The sequence below is a fragment of the Paroedura picta genome, chromosome 7 (genome assembly GCF_049243985.1).
Source record: "Paroedura picta isolate Pp20150507F chromosome 7, Ppicta_v3.0, whole genome shotgun sequence".
NCBI lineage: Eukaryota > Metazoa > Chordata > Lepidosauria > Squamata > Gekkonidae > Paroedura > Paroedura picta.
The window spans coordinates 60713267-60735680 of NC_135375.1; the positions used below are offsets into that span (position 1 = coordinate 60713267).

At 40.0% G+C, this 22414-nt stretch overlaps 1 protein-coding gene across 4 annotated transcripts in view; it reads right to left on the reverse strand.

Annotated features, from left to right (window-relative positions):
- Positions 1 to 22414, reverse strand: part of SECISBP2 (SECIS binding protein 2) — a 32008-nt gene that overhangs the window by 5510 nt on the left and 4084 nt on the right. For 3 of the 4 annotated variants that reach the window (XM_077344504.1, XM_077344505.1, XM_077344503.1), the window contains 14 exons: positions 20402 to 20624; positions 18887 to 19010; positions 18273 to 18508; positions 16952 to 17015; positions 15613 to 15770; positions 14770 to 14925; positions 13645 to 13749; positions 11574 to 11714; positions 11356 to 11473; positions 8637 to 8806; positions 7499 to 7637; positions 6055 to 6214; positions 2039 to 2259; positions 1456 to 1610 (listed from right to left, as the gene is read on the reverse strand). In XM_077344504.1, coding sequence (XP_077200619.1) covers positions 1456 to 1610; positions 2039 to 2259; positions 6055 to 6214; positions 7499 to 7637; positions 8637 to 8806; positions 11356 to 11473; positions 11574 to 11714; positions 13645 to 13749; positions 14770 to 14925; positions 15613 to 15770; positions 16952 to 17015; positions 18273 to 18508; positions 18887 to 19010; positions 20402 to 20624 — 2170 coding nt within the window. The remainder of the gene's footprint in view (positions 1 to 1455; positions 1611 to 2038; positions 2260 to 6054; positions 6215 to 7498; positions 7638 to 8636; positions 8807 to 11355; positions 11474 to 11573; positions 11715 to 13644; positions 13750 to 14769; positions 14926 to 15612; positions 15771 to 16951; positions 17016 to 18272; positions 18509 to 18886; positions 19011 to 20401; positions 20625 to 22414) is intronic. The other variant, XM_077344507.1, reaches the window with a different exon arrangement.

Here is a 22414-nt window from a genome sequence, read left to right on the forward strand (position 1 = left end):
CTGCAAAATTCATCTAATTTTATTCCCTACTAACTAATGCTCAAGGGTAAGAAAATCAAAAACGTTAGCAATGTTACTAAGGGAATTAACTAAGAGAATGTTGTTGGTAATATGCTTGTCAATATCGTTTCCTGATCCAAAATGTTCCAGGTTCTGCACCTGATTATGGCTTCATAACAGTTTCCCAGATCCACTACAAATGGAGTATTACAATTCTCCTTATGCTACAAGTGCAAAGGTATGCAAAGGAATGGGATTGGTGTGGTTGGAAATAAAGTTGCCAGCACTGAATACTGGAAACAGTTCAGTCTGGATGAAACGATGGTGGCTCAGACTGTGGGTGTCCAACTGCAACAGCATAAAATGGAAACTACAAATCACAAACATGGCTAGTTGCTTGATGGCTTGCCCTTGATTCAAAGTTAGGCTTCTCATGTATCTGAAGATATGAAAACAAGCCCTTTTTGTATAAACGAGCCTTGCAACTTTAACTGTGGAGATCAGCAGCCTCCGTGCAACTGACTGAGTTTTAGATTTGAAGCTTAATCCCACACAATTACTTACAAAGAGATTTTGAAGTGACTAGTCAATCAGAACAATCCCACAACTATTTAGAAAAGAACAGTCACTCTCTATACTCAGACTGCACATCGTAGGACAAGCCGCTGTTGCTTCAGAAGTGGAACCCTGACAAGCTGACCCAGATAGCCCACCAATACAAGAATGGGGTCAGTATGCCAAAACTGTCACTGTTGCTGAATGCAGCAGTACAGAGAAATGCAGGGCGAGAAGGTCCAAACATCTCTCAGCTGTGTGACATTCTAAAAATGTTTAAATAAAAAACAAAGCTATGACAGCACAAGTTGGCGAGCAGGGAAAGAACGAGGACTCAGTACAGGTCCCTGGCACCACAGATTTTAGATCAGGTCCGACTGACTAGTAACTGGGGACATGTGGATGTGTGCATTCAGCTTCAACCAGAAGTAAAAAACTTATCTGGTTTTTGTAACAACTGGCAAAAGAGCAGATGGGAAAACACTAGATCTGATGTCCTACAGATATGATCCTAATGAAGCAAATTTCCCACAAAGAGGAAATCAGACAAATCTGAACATTAAACCTATCTATTGCCTCAGAAAAAAATGAATGACTGTTGATAACCTAGAAAATTTTACTAGCAACTGTCAAATAAAGATTTTTGTTTGGTTTGGTCTAAATCCAAATAAATGCCACAGTCTAGCCTTTCTCAACTTTTTTAACCATTGAGAAAGCCTTGAAACATTCTTCAGGCTTCAAGAAACCTAAGAAGTGGCACATTGTGCAGAATATGGTTGGGAAGCATAGCTGTGTACATGCCCACTCTTCCCACCCCCTCCAGGTCCTCACTGGCCATTTGGACCGTGGTTGAGAAAGCCTTTCATAGACAATGGTGATTTCTGTGTGTGTAAAACTCACCTGAGCACCATCATAACTGAATATTCCCACCACACTGACAGGCACTGCTTTGTTCAAACAACGCCCTAGAGCTTTGCGATTGAGAGCAAAGACAAAAGGGATATTTTGTTCACAAGCGGAGTCAATGATGAGATGTAGAGTCTCATCCAACCCACCTACAGCAAACATACATACAAGATAAAGTTAAAAGGAGAACAAGATCAATACTGCCAATAAACAGAGGTAGTGATAGTGAGGCTTATGCCCTGGGCAAAAAGTGCAACCTGGGACTCCAAAATTACTGCCAAGCCCCCCCCCCCCCAGCCCTATCAAGTTAATGCAAGGGATGGTCCTTGTGCTGTGTGAGGCATGTTGAAGCCACCTTTGGAAGCCAGCTGCCCAAGCCTGACATGGAGCAGGCACAAGCAGTGTCTGCTGAGCTGACAAAAGAACCATCCTGTCTCCTTTCACTCTACAGCCATACATTTTCATTAGTGGAATTATTACCCTGTAAAGAATCTCTCATTACTCGCACCACCCTTCAGAAATGTCATCTGTACATATTTTAATAAAGTCAGGTGCTCTTTTAATACACAAGCTTCACCTTTTGACTGAATTTTTTCACAGTTTGGAGAAATGATGACACATTTCAATTTTTTCAGCTTCAGGTGTTTCAACACTTCTCTCAGCCCCATAACAATTCTGCGTTTCGTCTTGGCCTTGACTGGGTCTTTCTGGTACTGGCGGTCTTGGAAGCGAACCAGCTCTTTCAAAAGATCAGTTACGCAGCTGTCAACCTCTTTACTAAGGACCTGTGTACAGTAACTAAAGAAAGAACCAACTCTTTCAGTAATGTGGCAGTAACACCGGATCACCTTTCCATTTCTTTTTCTCATCTACTCCATTCCAGAGAGAGAAACAGAGTCAGAAAGAAAGAAAGAAAGAAAGAAAGAAAGAAAGAAAGAAAGAAAGAAAGAAAGAAAGAAAGAAAGAAAGAAAGAAAGAAAGAAGTAGAATATGTCAGGAACAAATTTAAATACTTTGTATTTCAGAAACATGTATGCATTTCTAGATATTGAAAAATCAAACTCCCTCAGACTTTAGCCAAACCACGCAAAAACTGAAAATTAAAAGTATTAATGAAGAACAGCATCTAGCTATAAACAGAAAGAAACCCCCCTATAAAGTACACAATAGAAGTGCTTGTTAATGATCTGTCTGGAAAAAGTGAAACTGCCATTCAATTTCTGCCATTCAAAATTGTTAGTAGCAAACTAAAACTACTATTATCAGGTGAACTTGGCAACAGCTAAATAATTTTTAAGTAATAATAAGGAGATTAAGACTCTTTTTGTGTCAAAAGAGGAGTGAAGGATGTGGTGACTGGTCTTTCCTATTCTGTCACTGTGAGACCTGCTGTTGCAGACATAGGTGAGGGTTCCTCAGGTTTAAATACAGCAACTTGTACCTGCATTTGCTCCTCTAAATCAAACATTAGCACAAGATTTACACAGTCCACACAAGCTCCCTCCCGTTCTCCCTGACCCGGGAGCAAATGACAGATACCCCTCTCAGAACATTGTTGACTTAGGTGTAGGCCAAGAAGCCCCCTAAGTTCAGTCTCTTGTCCTCTAGAAGCCATGGGATGGTTTTCTAAAGAAGTACACCTTTCTGTAATGCTGGTCAGCATAATGAACAATGAACAAGGAAGCACTAGACTGGAGTGTCACATTTGCCAAGGGCTCTTAGGTGCCTCCTGGCAACTCTCTGTCTCAGTCTAGCATTTGCAGTATGAAAATAATGCCATTGATCTACCTTGCTGGGCTGCCACACTGAAATATTTTGTACTCAACAGTGATGCAGAGTATTATTGTGATTACAGTAATAAATAAAGGTAAAGGTATCCCCTGTGCAAGCACCAAGTCATGTCTGACCCTTGGGGTGACGCCCTCTAGCGTTTTCATGGCAGACTCAATACGGGGTGGTTTGCCAGTGCCTTCCCCAGTCATTACCGTTTTACCCCCAGCAGCAAGCTGGGTACTCATTTTACCGACCTCGGAAGGATGGAAGGCTGAGTCAATAAATAAACTTCACTAAATATTTCATAACTGTACAAGAGCCACATATTTCCAAACTATGTTTACAGGGATAAGGTGGGTTGACAATCCGAGCACCTTTTCTCTAGCATCTCTTGTTCCATGCGTGACTCCAGTATGGATCTTATCTGAAAACAAATCCCATAATTTCAGCTCACAATGCAGTTCACTCTCACTGCTCACTTGTGAAGTTAACCAAGAGACTGGATTTATTATAAGGGCACCAAAACAATCACAAGTTGTGTACTGCTTGATCTAGTATCTTTTTTCATGGGTTCTGTTTTTTTTTTGGGGGGGGGGGGAGATGATGGATGAATATTTGACACAGCACTTTGGTCAGATGAATTGTTTGACCATATACAATGGAAAAATAGAGGCATTCTCTATAACCAGAAAGTTACAAGATTAAAATTGAGAGTTAAAAATCTGAAATTTAGGACTCCTCTACATCAGTGGTCCCTAACCCCCCCGTCCGGGGACTGGGACCGGTCCGTGGATCAGTTGGTACCAGGCCGCGGCTCCTCCTCATCCTCCTCCCCGGCTGCTGCCTCAGGAGCTGCCCTGCCACTCTGCCGCCGGCTCACCTTTGGTGCTCTCCAGCGGCCTCCATGGTTGGGGCTCCCCCTCGATGTGGCACTGTGCAGCTGCTGCTGGCAGCGCCCCCCAGCTGCTGGCGGGAAAGCAAGGGCTCAGGTGGCGGCGGCGTCCCTTGGCAAAAGACTACCCCTCTCGGGCCTCAGTAAAATTGTCAAGCGTGGACTGGTCCCCGATGGAGACTACTGCTCTACATCACTGTTCGTATTACTGCGTCTTTCACTAATGCAACATACATGAGCACAATATTGGCAATCTGTGTGGCAATGGAGGCCTTTCCTCACCATAGGAGGAATTTGATTTCTACTTCTTCCGCACAGCAGGGGGCATCCCTAGGCAGAGGGAGGATAAACCTGGTCCTAACCGATGTGAAAAAAGGACACCTAAAGAACTCAAGTTCAAGGGACTTGACCTCCCCAGAATTGCAAAGGCAGGGTATTTTGGCCTTCAAAATTTTCTTAAAGAGGTCTCTAGAATGGCAGAGAGTAAGGCCAAACACCTTGCTAATGTAAAAGCCTTCCTAGAATATTTGACTTCCAAAAAAGAGAGATACTCAGCTGGGCCTTGGATATATCTGGTATTTGGTGATGCAAAATACTCAGGGGAGTGCAAGACATCAATTTGGCACTCTGAATTATCAATCCTTTGTTTGATTGCTGTTTTGGCTTAATCTTTTCCCATCCTGAGTAATGTTAGAGAGGAAAGGCCAAGCCTTTTAATATCCCTCTCACTAGGCAATAGCCACTTGGATTTGAGATGGTCACACAGGATTGAAGATAATAGCTCTGCAAGTCCCCAGTGTGCTTTAACCAGAGAGAGATGGATGCAAAAACAATTTTAGTTTTGAATTTTGTGAAATCTGTCTCCAGTCGAATCCATGAATTGGAGACACACTTGGGTACCTGTAGTACAGCCCTGAGAAATTTAGATTGTACCCACTTGAGTCAGGCAAAGCAGGAGGCTGGTGGAGCCTAAAAAGGTCCTGCACAACATCTATGGTGTTACCTTAGATTTGAGTGCTTTCGGTATGAAATAAGCTCCGCTGGAGCAGTGAAATTTAACTATGTTGCACGCTGATCTTTCCCCTTTATCTGAATGCCTGAAAAATTACCCCCCGTTATAGGAAGGGCTTCACCTGCTTTGATCTTTTTCCAGCTAAAAGCCAGGTTCTGTTTCTAGGATGATTAACTTTATCACTAGAGTTTCTTTCTCACTACAGTTCGCCAAGAAAGCTAGGGCTCTAATTTGATCCATGGGTGCTCTTGACAGAAACACCATATTATCAACATAAAGAAGGGCAGGCATATGCTGGCTTATTATTATTATTTATTAGATTTCTTACCCGCCGCTCTCGTAAAACGTCTCACGGCGGGTTACAGAAATAAGACCCCACATCAATTAAAACATAAAAAACATTAACATGGAACCTAAATAACAGGCTCTGTCAGCGAAAAATTCAGAAGCTCATCCTGTATCCACCTTTCCCCTTCCCCTTGCCCTCCTCTGCTCTCCCAATGCCTTAGGGCATAGATTTCCAGAGGTGCCAACTCATTTCCTGCACAGATAAATCTGATCTGTTAGATGAACTTATTGCTCTAAACTGAGGAGGGGCCCTTCTAATTTGAGAGGGTGACAGTCTGCAGATTTAAGGCAGCATGGTAGGTCAATGAGGTAATAAATGAACAGTAAAGGGGCTAGTAAACAGCCTTGTCCGACACCTTGATAGGTTTTTATCGGCCCAGTTAAGAGTCCTTGCCTGCTGCACCTAACTCTAAAAGTGGTCTGCTCATAAACAGAACATATCAGAAAAAGAAGCCTCTTGTCAATTGAGGACGCTTCCGGTTTCACCCCTAGTCAAGGCCTCCAGATGGAGACAAGAAAGCACATATACTAAATGACATACAAGAGAGACTGACAGTAAAATACTTACTCCCTAAATCTTCTGCTGTGGATCTTGGGACGGGTGGAATTTGGCTGTGCAGGAGTGAGGGAGTTCTCTGAGGAGCCACTGATTTCTATACAGTGCACTGGGACTTCTGAACTGCTTTCAATTTCAGTCACAGGATCCAAGGGAGGCTCTTCTTCACTCTCTAAAGTTGAACATATAATGGATAATAAAAAATATGTGGGGAAGGGGCTCTGACCACTAGGAAGGTAAGATCCATATTAGTCACTAATCAGTTTCATTTCACTTTCCTCCCAACAACAGGTTGCAAAAGTAAAACTGGCATAAAATTAAGGTACATCCATTCCAAAGTTATATTGACAAAACCTTTTGACATATTGTTTGATAAAGGTACTCTGAACATCCATGTAGGCAGAACTGCAAATAAGATTGCTCCATATGTCTAGCTACAGCATTGTTTTTAGATGCATGCAGTGGGTTGCAATTTAAGCAATTACATCAGTAAGGAAGCTGTTCAGCTATGTATGAAACCCAATCAACTACTCAACTACTCGCCCTATGTCCCCCGCAGGGCCTTGCGCTCTTGCAGGCCCTGCAGGAGCTTCTAGCATTTCGCAGGGCCTGCAAGACGGTTGAGGCCGGCACGTGGAAGAAGATCTGAACATCCCCTTGCCTTGCTAAAGGGAGAGGTCAGCCCCTCTGTCCACCCTGAGATTTTTTATGGGTTTTTGGCCACCGAATGAATTGGCTAGTGTGATCGAAATTGTTATTTATTTTATTGGGGCTTTTATGTATTGGGGTTTTATTTTGTTAGCTGCCACGAGCCCTTGTGGGAGTGGCGGGATATAAATATAATAAATAAATAAATAATTAAATAAAACAAACAAACATATCGAAAGCAAATCAATGCTCTGAATAAAGAGATAGAAAAATCAAGAGGCATGCAATGGCCAATCACAAGCTTTTAATGCATCATTCTGTCTCTCAATAGCAGCTGCAGAAAATAAACTAGACAAAATAAAAATGTAGAAATATTAAGGAACGTGTCACACAATATGGCATTTCTTCTCAATTCAAGCAGTCAGTACTCAGTGCCCTGATACTGAGTGCAGTCAGTACCAGAAACCAGAGCAATTTGAAGTGAAGTCCACAGCAGTTTCCCAGGATAATAGAAACTATAGTTAAGCTTCAAAGTGGTTAACTGTAATTGTTATTTATTTATGTCTGTGCATTCCAAACTATAAGGCGAATCAAAGATTCTGACACTCAATAAATATTTATGGTAATGACAAGATAGGAAACCACTTTATAAACAATCCCAAGATTTTAATCTGTACATGCATACTACTGCATTTATATCTTTAAAAATGCACCGCAACATAGCTTTTTATTGTCATTTCATTGTCTGTGAAAAGAAAATGTTTCTTGCCTAGAGGTGAAAACCAAGAGCAACCACTTCAAATTATACCTGCTTTGGTGTCTTGAGAAACTAACTGATCCTCAAGAGTAGATTCTGTGCACTGCTGATCAGCTTTTTCATTATTCAGAATCTCTGTCTGTTCTAAAAGATGTTGCTGTTTCCGTTGCTCTCTCTCTTTCAAGATAATCTTAAAAATAAAAACAATTTGATATCAAGTAATCTCCTAACAAAGACAAATCTTCTTCTTTTAACATCTTTGTGCTCCCACCAAGTAACTACTTCCCAGTCCAGTTCTAATAGGGGACAGGAAGGAATCCATTTGAGGTGTATGAGAGTTCTGAATTGCCATACATCTAAGTTACCAAAGTATCACACTCAACTAATGTAGTTACCAAAATTAAGAAGGGGCCCAAAGTTCTCCCAGAATGATAATTGATATCCAGGCTATAGGGACCGGAACTTAGAGGAAAGGACAGCTTTGCAGAATAGATGCTATTGCATCACATCCCTGTGGAGCTCCCTCCCTTCTAGATACTTCCTCCAAATCTCTAGGAATTTTACAAGATGGGAGTTGGAAACGATAGCTGCTTGCTGCACCTTTAAAGGCTTTCTCGGGAGGTGGTGGGTTCTCCATCTTTGGAATTTTTTAAACAGAGGCTAGATAGCTATCTGACAGAGAGACTGATTCTGTGAAAGCTTAAAGGGTTGGCAAGTTACAGTAGATGTGCGATTGGGATGTGAGTGTCCTGCATAGGGTTGGACTAGATGACTCATGAGGTCCCTTCCAACTCTATTATTCTATGATTATTCTATGATTCTAAAGGGGGAATGGACAATATGGACTGCATTTATCTATCAAATCCCCTTTGGACTTACTTCGCAGTAGCTTAAACAAGATTTGATTCCCTCCATCTCCAAAGATATATAATATTTGGTCTAAGATATTGGCTTTTCATATTTTTGGGAGGGGGGCATAAAATCAATTTGATGAGCTTTTCAAACAGAAAGCTGTACTTAGCTAAAAATGGCTTTAAAATGATAGCCAGAAATACCAGGCTTTTCCCCTCATAACTGAAAGAATCTAAATAAAGCAATATCAATACACAAATCCAGGATAAGACATGTTGATGAGTCAGAGCAGTAAAAGTGACTCGAGACTTTGGTAAATGGTTACATGCAAAGAAACCTTTTTCAGTGATGTCGGCTTTTTTGCCTTGGGGACTTCTCTCTGTTTTCCTTTCTTGACCAAAGGAGAACTGGAGTCCAATGGGTTATGTGGAACCTTTTCTTGGTGTATCTGATGACTTTTTATTACAGGTGTAGATTCCTTTGAAGGCAATGTTACTGCACTACCAACTGAAATAAAAGCAAACTTATTATCAAAAAATAACTCTAACAGTGATTTTGTTCTTAGATAGAGCAAATATACTTACGTTTCTCCACATTTATCAGTGCTCAGCATGTAAGTTACCCTGAAATGCCAACCATTTGAGAAGTGCAGATGACATCATATTGCTGGCAGAAACCATAAAGACTTGCAATGACTACTGATGAAGGTTAAAGCCGAAAGTTAAAAAGCAGGATTGCAGCTGAACATTAAGAAGACAGAAGTAATGACTACAGAGGAATTACGGTGAAGAAACTGAAATTGTTCAAAATGTTCTATTCCTCAGCTTCATCATCAACTTAAAGCAAGAATGCAACCAAGAAATCAGAAGGAGACTGAGACCAGAAACATGAGCCTCCGGGAGGGCAGTACGTACGTACGTACATAAATAAATAAATAAGATCATAAGAAGAGACCTGCTAGATCAGACCAATGATCCATCTAGTCCAGCGTCCTGTCTCACATGGTGGCCAACCAGTTAGTCTGGAGGGCCAAAAACAGGGCATAGAGTCTGAAACCTTCCCCTGATGTTGTCTTTTGGCTCTGGGATTCAGAGGCCCTGAATATTATATGCCAATTCAGGCTTTGTTGTTGTGTCTCTGAATGTGGAGGTTCCCCTAAGTCACCTTGGCTAGTAGCCACTGATAGAATCATTATCCAGTAGTCTATCTAATCCTCTTTTAAAGCTGTTTATTCCTGTGCTCATCACTACATCCTCTGTCAGCAAATTCCCATTTTAATCTCTCTACGCATACAGTAGTATTTCCTTTGGTCCGTCTTGAATCTACTGCCCATCAGCTTCAATGCTCTCAACTATTAGTATTTTGGAAGGAGAAAAATTTATCTTGTCAACTCCCTCCACCCTATGCATAAACCTCTATTATGTTCCTCTCTTAGTTGTCTCTTTTCTAACCGGAAAAGTACCAGACTCTTCAGACTTTCCTCTGACGGAAGGTATTCCAACCCCCTAATCATCTTGGTCACCCTCCACATTAATTTTTCCAGTTCTATCATGTCTTTTTTCTTTTTAATGCAGTGACCAGAACTATCCACAGTATTGCAAATGAGGTTGCACAGTAGATTTATCAGGGCATTATAGTACTGACTTTTTTATTCTCCTTTTCCTAATAATCCCTAACATGGAGTTTGCTTCCCCCCAACTGCTACAGCACAGTGGGTCAACACTTTCACTGAGCTATCCACTATGACCCCAAATTCTTTTACACTCTCAGCCTCATCAAGTTCAGACCCCATTTGCCTATACTTGAAGTTTTTGTCCCAATAAGCATCACCTTAACACTTACTAACACAGATCTTCATTTGCCACACTGTTGCCCACTCACTCTGTTTGTGTGGTCATCTTGAAGTTCATCATCCTGAATAATTCTGTGTCATCTGCAAACTTGCCATTACACTACTTAAACCTAGGTGTAAACTGCATGGACCTTTTATTCCAATCCCAGGTCGATTCAGTCCCTGCCCTCTACACCGATTGCGATTTCCGTTTGGATTTTCGACGATTTAAATTTTCCTTCTGCAGCAAGAAGGATTGATCCAGAGTGACCCTACCTTTATTATGCAACATCTTAAGAGTGCTTTTAATGCTCAATATTTTTCAAATCCAGATTGGGAAACCAAGCTCCGTGGTAGAGAACCTCTGATAGGCCACACCTGGTCATGTGACAAGCTTGCCTTAAAAGAGAAGCCCCTAATTTCTCTCAACTTCTGTCGGTCCTGGATTTTTCCACGCTCCCTGCCTGGCTCCTCTCCCCCCCCACTTCAAGAAAAGAAAGAAAGAGGCTTGGCTCCCCCCCCCTTCTAAACTACCCTAACCACATGCAGAAGACTTTCTTGTTTCAATGGGGAGGGGGGGGGGAAGAGGAAGACCCGAGTTCAAAGCGATCTGAATTCAACAGGATTGACAATGGAATAAAGAAAGTAAGTGCAGACTCTGCCCTTGTTCCAGATTGTTGATGAATAAATTAAACAGTAACAGCCCCAATACTGATCCTTATGGGACCCCACGAAATCCCTCCATTGTGAGAACGGTCCATTGATTCCTACTCTTTGCTTCCTGGCTTTTAGCCAATTTTAATCATTAAGGGAATTCATCCTTTTATCCCATGACTGCTAAGTATACTCAGCTACTCTCCAGTCTTCTGGTACAGCATCAATGTAGTGACAGGTTAGAAGATCAACATTTGAGTTCCTTAAGACCTCTTAGGTTTATTCCATCAGGACCTGGAGATTTATCATTTTTAAATGTACCCCACAGGTCTATAACTGCATTTCTTGTCACCTCAGTTTGGTTCAAATCTACAGACTCCCTTCCTAAAAATAGTGGCTGGGGAAGGGTAGCCATGCAGGAGTTAGAAAAGATCCTTAAGTGCCAGGATGTGTCAATGGTGACCGAGATCAAGATAACTGATAATATAGCATTCTCCATTACTACATATGTGTAGTGTGTGATAATGAAGAACGGAAACCATCAAAAATGACACAGTCTTAAATGTCATACCTGAAAGCACTACAGGCTTTGGCGACTGATGCTGTTTTTGTTCCAAAGCAGCCAGCATCCCTCCCAAATCCAGCTGCACAGGAAGCTGGCTTTTCTTCCTACTGCTCTTAGAGGATCCCTGAAGAATAAGGTACATAAACGAAGTCTGTATCTAGCCAGCAATGTCTATATGGTTGGGCTCACACAAAACAAATTCAAGAGGGAAAGAAGTGGTTTACCTGAGTTTTCTTTTTTTCTGTTATACTGGATGAAGGCTGTCCACCTGCTTTTCTTCCAGGTGATATATCTGGGTTGACAGTTACCAGATTGTGAGGATAGCTGTCTTTAGATTCATATTCAGATTTCCTTGTTACGATTACCTTTGAAGCACAGAAATGTAATGAAAAAAAAGTTATGCATATATCACTGCTTTCTACTTAAGAAGAGTTGGTTCTTAAATGCTGCTGTTCTCTACTAGGCGTCTCAAAGCGGCTTACAATAGCCTTCCATTTCCTTTCCCCACAAGACACCCTGTGAGGGAGGTGAGGCTGAGAGACCCCTAATATTACTGCTCATTCAGAACAGCTTCATCCGTGCTGTGGTGAGCCCAAGGTCACCCAGCTGGCTGCATGTGGGGGAGAACGGAATCAAATCCAGCTCGCCAGATTAGAAGTCTGTGCTCCTAACCACTACACCAAGCTGGTGTAGCTAAAGTTAAATGTGCTAATCCAGATTCATAGGCACAGCCAGGAGAAAATTAATAATACCATCATAAACACTAACAACAGAGACTTGGAAACATGGAATTCCGTTTAGGATGGCATTATCAGGTCAACATTAATCAGTTATTAAAGTGCTCAGCACCAGTGATCATCATTTTTTCATGCACATGACAGATGTGGAACCAAAGAAGCATGGGAACTTCTTGCACAACTGGATTCTCCACTCTCATCTTCTGATTTCAGATCCTCAACCTCACAAATCCAACACCTAAGGTTTTGTGTAATGCATTATAATAATAATGTAATATTCCTATAATTCCTGTGGCAGAATTACTGGTTTTCTCTGGCATTTCACTATCCATTCCTTGGAAGCTGCAGTAGGAAAGGCATCTGGATGGAAAATGAATAGATGAGACTGTAGTATATGGATGCTTGGTCTGATCCACCTCACAAAAATGAATCTGGGACCTTATCTACTTTTCACAGTGATGCAGATAACTCTGAGGTACTGCAGGTAGGGATATTGTTTAAGCTACAGAACCAAAAGTTTGGTCTAGAAGGGTTTTGTTTTGCTCTAGACTCAAATGTTTCATTAGACTCTGCCCTCCAGTGATTCTAACCCAGAACTGCATGTTGCTGCATATACCAATTACTTCAACGACAGCAGAATTTACCATTCTAACCACTGACTGTCACTAAGAATCTGACAATTAAAGTCATGCGTATAGTTAAGTGGAGAAAAAGGAGGTGGAAATTTGGGGTGGGGAAACTGTTCCCCCCCCCCTCCCAGGCCGTTTTACCAATTTTTCTAACAGAGAAATTGGAAATCTGGTGGAATACTGCAAAAAATATTTTCTATTTTAGAATTTGTGAAATGTTTTTAATGACAACAGGGCATGCTGCAGAAACATAAAGCTCTTAAAACAAAGATGAATTTCTGCACCTAAAAAGATGAGAATCTTCAGGGGGGAGCATGCAGGGTTTTTGTTGCTTCTCAACAGCTGTATGCCTTTGTCCTTTTGACCTGATGTAGTTGACCTTGTCACTGCTACCTCAAATGACTGTGACACATTTATCCACAGTTTTTGTAAAAAGTAGCTTATTGTTCTATCTTTGCGGAGGGAGAAAAAAAGGACAAACGCTGCACCAAAAATTTAGAGGAAAACTGACAGTAAATATTGCATATATTTCAATTTTCTTTTTGAAAAGGGGGAACCATTCCCTTCCCCTTGGCTTCAACATTTCTTGAAATTTTACATTATTGTACACAAAACTCAAATGGAATGGAATGCAGATGATGCAATCTAAAGCAGTGCTGTACCTTTCCAAGCCCACTGAATTGCAAGAGCTTTGGAGGGTAGAACTCTACTTAGAAATATACAATCTGCCTCTCCACAACCTTGGAAACAACTTTATTTCTTTACAAATGAACTGTCGTCATACTTCCTGCCACCCTTTGATCAAAATTTAAATAATCAGGCCATATACAAAATGATTAGACCATTTATTGCTAACAAGCCAGAACAAAGGACGTAGACATGAACGGCCATCTTACAGTGCAGAACCAATGCAAAAGAAAATGTCCTACTTCAGTCTGCTCCCTGGCAGCAGGCACTGAACAGGAGAACTTCGGTGTCCCTAATCTGAAGTTTTTATCGGTAGCAGCAGCTAAGTCAGGAAATTCTTCATCATCCTGAAGCAATGAAAAATGGGATTAGCTTGGGCTATATTATGCAATATTTTCACACATTTCCTCTAGAGGTGATCTACCTTCCTGTCTCAATAAAGCATTTGGAATTTTGTGATGTGCATGTCATTCCCAACCTCACAACCAATGTCAAAGTGGCTAAGCACAAGGCTTTTTTCCCTTCCTACTGATTAACAACTAAATCATTTGTGGTGAGTGGAAGAAACGCCAAGTGCCTCCTGACCTGGGAGCTGGTGAAACAATTCAGACTTTGGTCTTTGAATCAGGATCTTTCCAGTCTGAACCTTATTTCTACTATATCCTTTCTCTCTCCCATTTGTAATAACAATGTTGACCTATTTTATCTTACTGTATAATCCTTTCAGTAAGGTCTTTGAACTTTCTAAAATAGTACACAAATGCTACAAATAGTTGTCCTTCTCATTTCAACTTTTGGGGCAGCTATCAAAGCAATCAGTTGGGTACATGTGATTATTTCAATTAGAGGGTTAAGAAGGTGCATAAATGTGAGAGATAAAAGCAATGGGATTCAATAGGGTGGACTGTGTCCTATATTAACCTCAGTCTACTCAAGGCAGTAACAACTGCATGAGAGAGACAGCTTTTAAGCCACAGTCACAGATTTTGCAAAAAAAAAATTCACAAATAGAAATATTAATCTTTTATATGGACAAACATATTTGCGTAGCATAGCTTTTGATGGGATCAGAAAATAATAATAAAATTGTCTATTCCAGTGTACCATTCAAAGAACTGAAATTGACGAGGTGACTTAATTTTAATTAACTGTGTGATTTTATATGTTATATATTGTAAACCACCCTGAGCCTGCTCTGCAGGGAGATGACAGTGTATAAAACCAATAATAAATGAATTAAAATAAATAAATAGAGGGCAAAGTTCTCCAGTCCAGCAGAGTTACTCCTAAATTTATATGGAACTGAGGCACCACACCAAAGACACACGCACAAACCTCTGACGTCACTGGACAATGAACTTCAGTACCTCGATTCGTGGAGGATCTTGAACTAAAGTGCTTTCATTAAGAATCTTTTCCACATCACTGTTTGATTTGGCCTTCTTCTTTTTCCTCTTCTTTTTCTTCTTCTTTTCTGACATATCTTCAGTTTCACTGTCACTAGCATTTTCTCTCGTTTCTGTCTGTTGCAAAATATAATTAAAATTTTCATATGGGGTTAAAGCTGTTTCTTCTCAGACAGAATAAGAAGATGTTTCTCATTTTTCACATGCTTCCTGTTTCTGGGTTCTTGGGACAGATGAAGTAACTCCCTGTGGTCGCATATCAATTTTATCCTGAAAAACTCCAGATTCAGAGACAGCAAACTAGTGATCCCTGCGCTAGGATGCAACATCAGGGCCTTTGTTGGCCCTCCAGGGTTACGGTTTGGGCCCTGTGGGAAACTGCATGTTAGACTAGGAAGACCACTAGAAGGTCTGATCCTGCACAGCTCTGCTTATATTCTTTGCCATTTATGGCAGCAAAGGACAAAAACAGACAATGCTGCTAGTGTGCAAATCACACAGCAGATAATTTGGCTTACCCCCCATCAAGGCAATGGCAGAATTTAAAATCAATGTAATTACAGGTAAAGAACTTGAAATCGCAGTATCAAAATGAATAACCAACCGCATTCCAGAAGACTTCACAAATGGTTATGCTTAAGGTCTCTGCTTATTATTATTTTATCTTACAAAAATATTGTACTGTCTGTTACTAACCTATACTATTTCTTTCTTGCAAATAAATAAAACAGGAATGGATGCAGCATTTAAACATGGATCATAACATTTGATACAACACTGTTGGTTGGAAACTGATCTTGTTACCTTACAATCTTCAGGAACACCAACTTTTCCTTCACTGCCAGAATGGTTGCTGGCAAGAACAGAGGAAGGTGAAGGGGCAATTCTTTTTGGAGTTTGGGAAAGCACAGTGGCCCAAGACACCTGGGTCTTGGCACAGGAACTTGAAGACACCTGAGGATCTAACAACATGTGACAGAACATCATATTCAAAATTGCTCAACAACTTCAACTACTGAACATCCTTGCAAAAAAAAATGTCTCTGTTTAAACAGAAATTGCCTTTTTAAAGGCAGTCATAAACTTTGCCTCATCCCCACACAAAGAACTACCAAGACTGAGTTTTCTGTTTGGGGGATAAATATGGGGATATTAATAGTTGCACAAAAAGCTCCATTTTGTCTCAGACCTAATATTTATCATGTTTACACACAGAATTTTTCATTGCTGGTATCTGGACAAACAATCTGGCAGTTCCATCAAAGAAACAGGCTCCTTGTCCTTTTTGCTTTAAGCAATCAGAAAGACCGCTCTATACAATCGATAAGCCTACTTAAGACCTTTTGCAAATGGAACTTATATACAGTTTTCTATCCTCTAAGTTTGGCAGATCTTCCCCTGACCACTAGCAGGGGGTGGGAGCGATAGGGTTCAGGTCCAAGTTGGGAAACACCTATAGATTTCGAGATGGAGCCTGGAGAGGACAGGGACCTCAGTGGAGCACAATGCCATAGAGTCCACCCTCTAAGGCAGGGGTAGTCAACCTGTGGTCCTCCAGATGTTCATGGACTACAATTCCCATGAGCCCCTGCCAGCATTTGCTGGCAGGGGGCTCATGGGAATTGTAGTCCATGAACATCTGGAAGACCACAGGTTGACTACCCCTGCTCTAAGGGATCCATTTTCTCCAGAGGAACTGATGTCCTCAGTCTGAAGATGAGCTATAATTTCAAGGGATCCCCTGGTCCCACTGGAGGCTGGCATCTCTAGTATACTCCAAATCATCCAATCTTTAATGGTAAATATAATGGCTTTTTTGTTTCAACATGTGTTTAATTCTGACAATTATAATGATGTGTTTAAGTTTGATAATTGAGTTCAAGATACATAGGAGACTTGGAATAACAGAGTTATAGCATCCAAGGGAATTTTTATACAATTGCTTACTAGCTATCTCTTTAAATGCAAAAGGACTGTTGTATTCACACTCAGCATAGCCAGCCAGAATTTTCTTCATCCTTCCTAAGCATGCTGATGAATGAATACTGTTTAGTAACTCCAAATACAGAAACAGTGCCCTTAAAACCTTTAACAGGATGCAATGTGATCTGACACCCAAGATCTACCAAGCTGCAATACTTACTTCCAGTATCAGAAGAACTACATAAAGTTCTTTCTGGGGGCAGCCTTCTCACAGATACTTCTCCCTACAAAACAAAAAAATGTATAACGCTCAAGTACAAAAACACAGTATTCACTATAATTTACCAAGCATATATATATATTTTTAAAAAGATCACCATTCAGCAGTCATTCTTGAAGACAGTTAAAGCTAAAATTAATTTATATAGAACAACAATATATAAAGTTTATCTTGGGTTTGGCTGGAGCAGAGAGGTGACACTCTGTTAACTCTCCAGTCAAAAAGACTGGAAAGCTAGATAAAGAAGAAAACAAAGAACACCTTTACTTCAGAAATGAGGTGCTGTGGTTGTTTTTAAACAAACTACTTTCAGAAATTCCCCCAAATAGGCTTTAATTCTAGCTCATCCATGAACACATCTGTTATCATTCTCTAAAATAAGGTTTCCTTGCCTCAGATATGATGATGAAGCTGGGAAGCAAAAAGTATGAATACAGAAAAGGAAGTGGAAGTGGATAATGCAATGAAAAATAATCCTTACTCTGACTTTTAGGTCCAGAGCCCAAAGAATTTTCTGAAATAAACGGGCAAGTTGTACTTTGTAAAACAGTCTGAATATGGATTGTTCTGTCCTTGCACCAATGCACAGTAAGACATCCAAATACCAGATATAGTAGTATTTAGATTGATCACAGAACCTTCAAAAACTGGAAGTCACAAAGTCAAGCATGATAACAGTGCTATGTTTTGGTTAATCAAGTGGAACTGAAGAAAAGCACTCATAGTGCTGGTTACTCATCAAGGTCATCTACCCAGGCTTGTAAATGTGTTCATACAGTTCAGCTGTGAGTCTGGTATGGGAGGGGGAGCTCACCCAAGAAAGTACCATGGAGGCAGCTTTATGATTGGTTGGGAAGGCTGGTGGTTTTCTATAAAGTATAGCTTGTGATGGAAAGAGAGTTCTTACTCTTTATTGCTTTGCTGCCTCTTCATCTGTGCAGCCAGAAGATATCCACATTATGTTCTGGAACACTATGCTTAAGCTGTAAGAACCATGATTGCTGCTGTAAGACCTAAGTAAGTCAACTAGGCAGCTTTGTTATTTTGTGCATTAACACTGCCACTTAACTATATGGCTTTTAAAAAATTAATTCCTTTAACTTCTTCAATGAAGCTGTCCTTTGCTTTTTTGTGTGTGTTGCTCAGGAAGTGACTGAGCTCAAACCCAGATAAAGCTTGGTTATGTTATTACACTCAAGGTAGGGTCACAGCCTTGACACAATTCTGATATATGAGAATATAACTGTATCAAACAGCTAACCTCTTTGGTTACTAAAGCAGAAATCTTTGGTTTTCCTGTGGATTTCAAAGGCAGTGTATCTCCTTCAGCCGAGCCCAATGGCCACCAGGCATGCTTTTGAAGGTCAAGCAGATCATTACTTCCCAGACTTTGCAATTTGGGGAAATCTGACAGGGTAATTTCAAAGTCAGGTTCTGGAAGCGACTCTGTGTTTGGAATGTGCTTGTATTTACTGTTCACAACTTTACCATGCTTGTCTGATTTAAAAAAAAGAGAGAGAATTGTTAGCAATTAAATGACACACTGCAGGATTTTATATATTTAATAATCTCCTGTAGCTCCTCTAGAGCTTTCTAGAAGCAAGATAAGTCTTATATAAAATAACAATAATTAAGAAATCTACTCTGAGTCTAAAATTTATATTGCACAATATAAATATAAATGATTTTCTTAAATTTATAAAAACAAAAAAAATAGAAACTGCCACAACTTGTTTCTCAATCTTTTTTAAATCTCTTAAGTCAAACTCTTAAGAAGGGCAATCAACATAAAACGATGCAGAGTATAATCTAACCTATGTATTACACTAGGTTGATCTTTACAAAATGGTGAATCAATCAATAACTGAGATATACCTGATTTAATAGGACTTCTGCTGTGAAGAGCAGTATGAAAAAAGCTCCCAGCAGCTGTGCAAGAAGAATCACTATGTTCAGGCCTTTTAGAATCCAGTTTGGGTTCCTCATGTTTTGATTGCCTCTGTAAAAAACCACCACCAAAAATTTCCATTGTTTAAATTCAGTGTTCATTTGCCATATTTGTGCTATATTAAACCAAATCTTTCTGCAATTAAGTAGCATCAGGTGATACTGCTTGACGTTAAATAGGCAATGAAAAGGATTACTTCGTATGAGGGACATTTAATTTTTGCCCTGATAACAAAGCCAAAACTCCCACCTGAAATGCATGAAACAGCCTTCCTCTCACCAATAGATCCAGCCCTTACTTTCCTCATGAATTCAGGTGATTTCCATTTATTTTGGCAAGTTTCATATAAATAAAATTGTCCCAATTTGCCAGAATCTTTAAAAATGTTCCCCAAATATTTCCAAATGGTAAAGGAACTTCTGTTGCTCTAGCATAACTACATAAAGATAACTCTTTAAGAGGGACAGAATTTGATGTAGTATTAAGGTTTTTAATTAGGAGCAGGAAGACATCCAGGTTATTTCTGCCCTGTAGCCCTCAGCCTCCACAACAGCACTGTGATAATAAACTGAAGGAAAACAGAACTATAAAAACTACCACGAGCTGTTTGAAGAAAGGAAATCATAAAAATATTATAAACAATTATACCCATGAAACTTGCAAGTCTACTCTCCAAAACTTGTCCTGTGCACACAGTCCAGGAATAAAGATTACCAACTAGAGCCAAATAAGTGGAGGACATGCAAGGACTTGTGGGAGGGGGAAATCTCATTTTCACTTGCCCCACTATTTCCTCTTTCCCATTACTGCAAACTCCCATATCCTTTTCCTTTTTCCTGCTCCCTCCCTTGTATCCTTCCTACCCTCCCCAAACTCTTCCCTCAAAAGCCAAAACAGATACTGAAAGGACCCTGTCCCCTCCTGCTGCCTTTTACTAACAGAAACTAGAGCTACGATTAGCAATACTGTAACGGTTGGCAAGCAGCAGCACAGACTTTTTGCTTCTTAAAACTACAGGCACTTCCCCATCCTGCATGAATATATATCAGATTTTTCTGTAAACCTGGGACTTTTTTCAGGTTTTTACAAAAATATGTCTTGCCCATTCATGGCTCCTTTCTCAAGATTTAAATATCCATAGGTTTGATCACACTGATAATTAGATATGCTGATGATCTTTACCCTTAGAAAAGTTTTGATATTCTTCTATTCCACCTTTGTCATTTCCAAATTTTAGGGACAAAGCTATCCCTGCCATTTCAATAGGGCCTTGGTACATGTAATGGGCCATACCCTGGAGGATGTACAAGTATGGCTGTGGAGAAGCAGGGCATATGACTGATGGTTCTGGTAAAGACAGGGAGCAGAAATGTGTTTTGAAACTGTCGTATTTCTGACACAACAACTATGTCCAGAAAGAAAAATATGCCACCATTACTCACCCTGGGAAGGTTTCCAGCCTCTCTTCTGATGAGAGATGTCTGTCTGACATTGTCTTGTCGAGAACAGCTGCTGCTGGAATCTGTGTATATATTTGATGCAGCATCAAGTGAACAAGAACTAGTGTATTTCGCAAGAGAACTGCATCCCATAAGACTCTGAGATGCGTATTGGGAAAGAGATGTGGTAGCATCCAAGCGTGCATCTTGAATACATTCTTGTTGTCTAAATAAACAGATTACTATTTAGTTCAAATATGAGTCTTTAAAATATATTTTTGCTTGATCGTAATTTTTACTGGGAGTCCAAAAACCATCACATATGAGACAAATGTTATTTTAAGCAAGATATTGAATATATATTCTGTGAACTTAGGCAGACTGTAAGTGGGTGGACAGAAGAGATTGTGTCAATTCTTGGATCTTGTGGCCCTTTCTTGCATGCCCAGGAAAATGCTGATCACCACTATGAGATCAGAAGGCAAATTTCTTCCAGGCCAGACTGGCCAAGGATTCTGGGTGGTTTTTTTCCCCTTTTTTGGGGGGGGATCATTTGAACAAGGTATTGGGGTGGGCAGGCAGTTATGAATTTCCTTCCAACTCTATGATTCTATGACTGCCCCAAGCAAATTTTTGTTTACACTGCTAAATATTCTAGGGAAAACAATGAACAAAAAGTGACAGAATGATCGATACTGAGAACAAAGATATGTTAAACCCAGAGAGGGCAGTATTAATATGAAGCGTGGAACATCTACCATAAATTGTAATCACTAGCATACTGAAATATGGAAGAGCATAAAATGAAAATCTGTAAGCAACGTTACAATCACAGGATGCACAGTAGGGCTGGAAATATATTTCCTGTTCTTAGCACTAGTACCATAGACAGCTACCATTTAGATAATATTCTTGCATACAGTTGAGGATCAACTGCTGTGAATTTCTAGGCAAAAACATCAATTTTTAGATGCAAAAGATTTTTTTCTATCATGCTGTGAATAATAATAAATATAATAAAATACCTGTATAAAAAACTTGCCCAATATCATTGGTTCCAAGCAACAATCCAAGCAACCACAGGAATAAAAAATTTACTTTAAAAACATGGTCAAAGAAAAAAATTAATTTGATGGCTAATCAAAAAGTGAGGAGAAAATGGGGCAATTTTATAGAGGTTTAAAAGTATGAACTGGGAGGAAGGGGAGGAGACAACAAAAGAGGAAGGATAAGACTTCCCCTCCTACAGAAGTCCTACCAAAATTTCCTTTTTGACACTATAGAACAGTAACACATTTCACACAAAAAAGATTATTCACGCACAATTCAGAACCTTTTGTTGCAAAAGGACATATTATAATGGGCTGGGAAGGAGGGGGAAAATGATAGCTTAGTATAAATGCCAGAGCAATACACAGAAGCAATGAAAAAACAGTAGAGCTCTGAGATACACCCGTGAGACTACAACCTACCAGAGTTTTATTAAAAGGCTCCATGATAAACCAGACAGTTGAAAATTACTGTGACCCACATGTCATTTATCTTAATGTACAGGGACCCACTTTATGTAGTCTTCAATTCATTTAACAGAATTAACATCTAATGTATCCTTGGTCGTCATTAAAATATTGTTCAAATTTCTCATGGGATATATAGTACAGGACATTTAAAATCACTCATTGGTAATGCTAAAATTCATTCCGCCCCACCTGAGATAAATTTAATATACTACAAATACTAACAGCCTCAAAGACCTTGTTCTTCCACATTCATGTTTATCCTGCTGTGCTGAGCCAAGATTGCTGACATCTGAATCTGGTGTTGTGACATCTGAATCAGGTGTTTTAGCAAATTGCAGTATGCTTCTTGCCTACAATCAAGGGCTCTATACATCAAAATTTAGAATCCTAGCTTGCAGGCAAGAAAAAAGAAAACAGCTGCCAGGTGCGAACCTCATAACAAGCTACAGTTTTTCACCAACAGAAATCTCAATATCTCAACTCAGCACACAAGGAG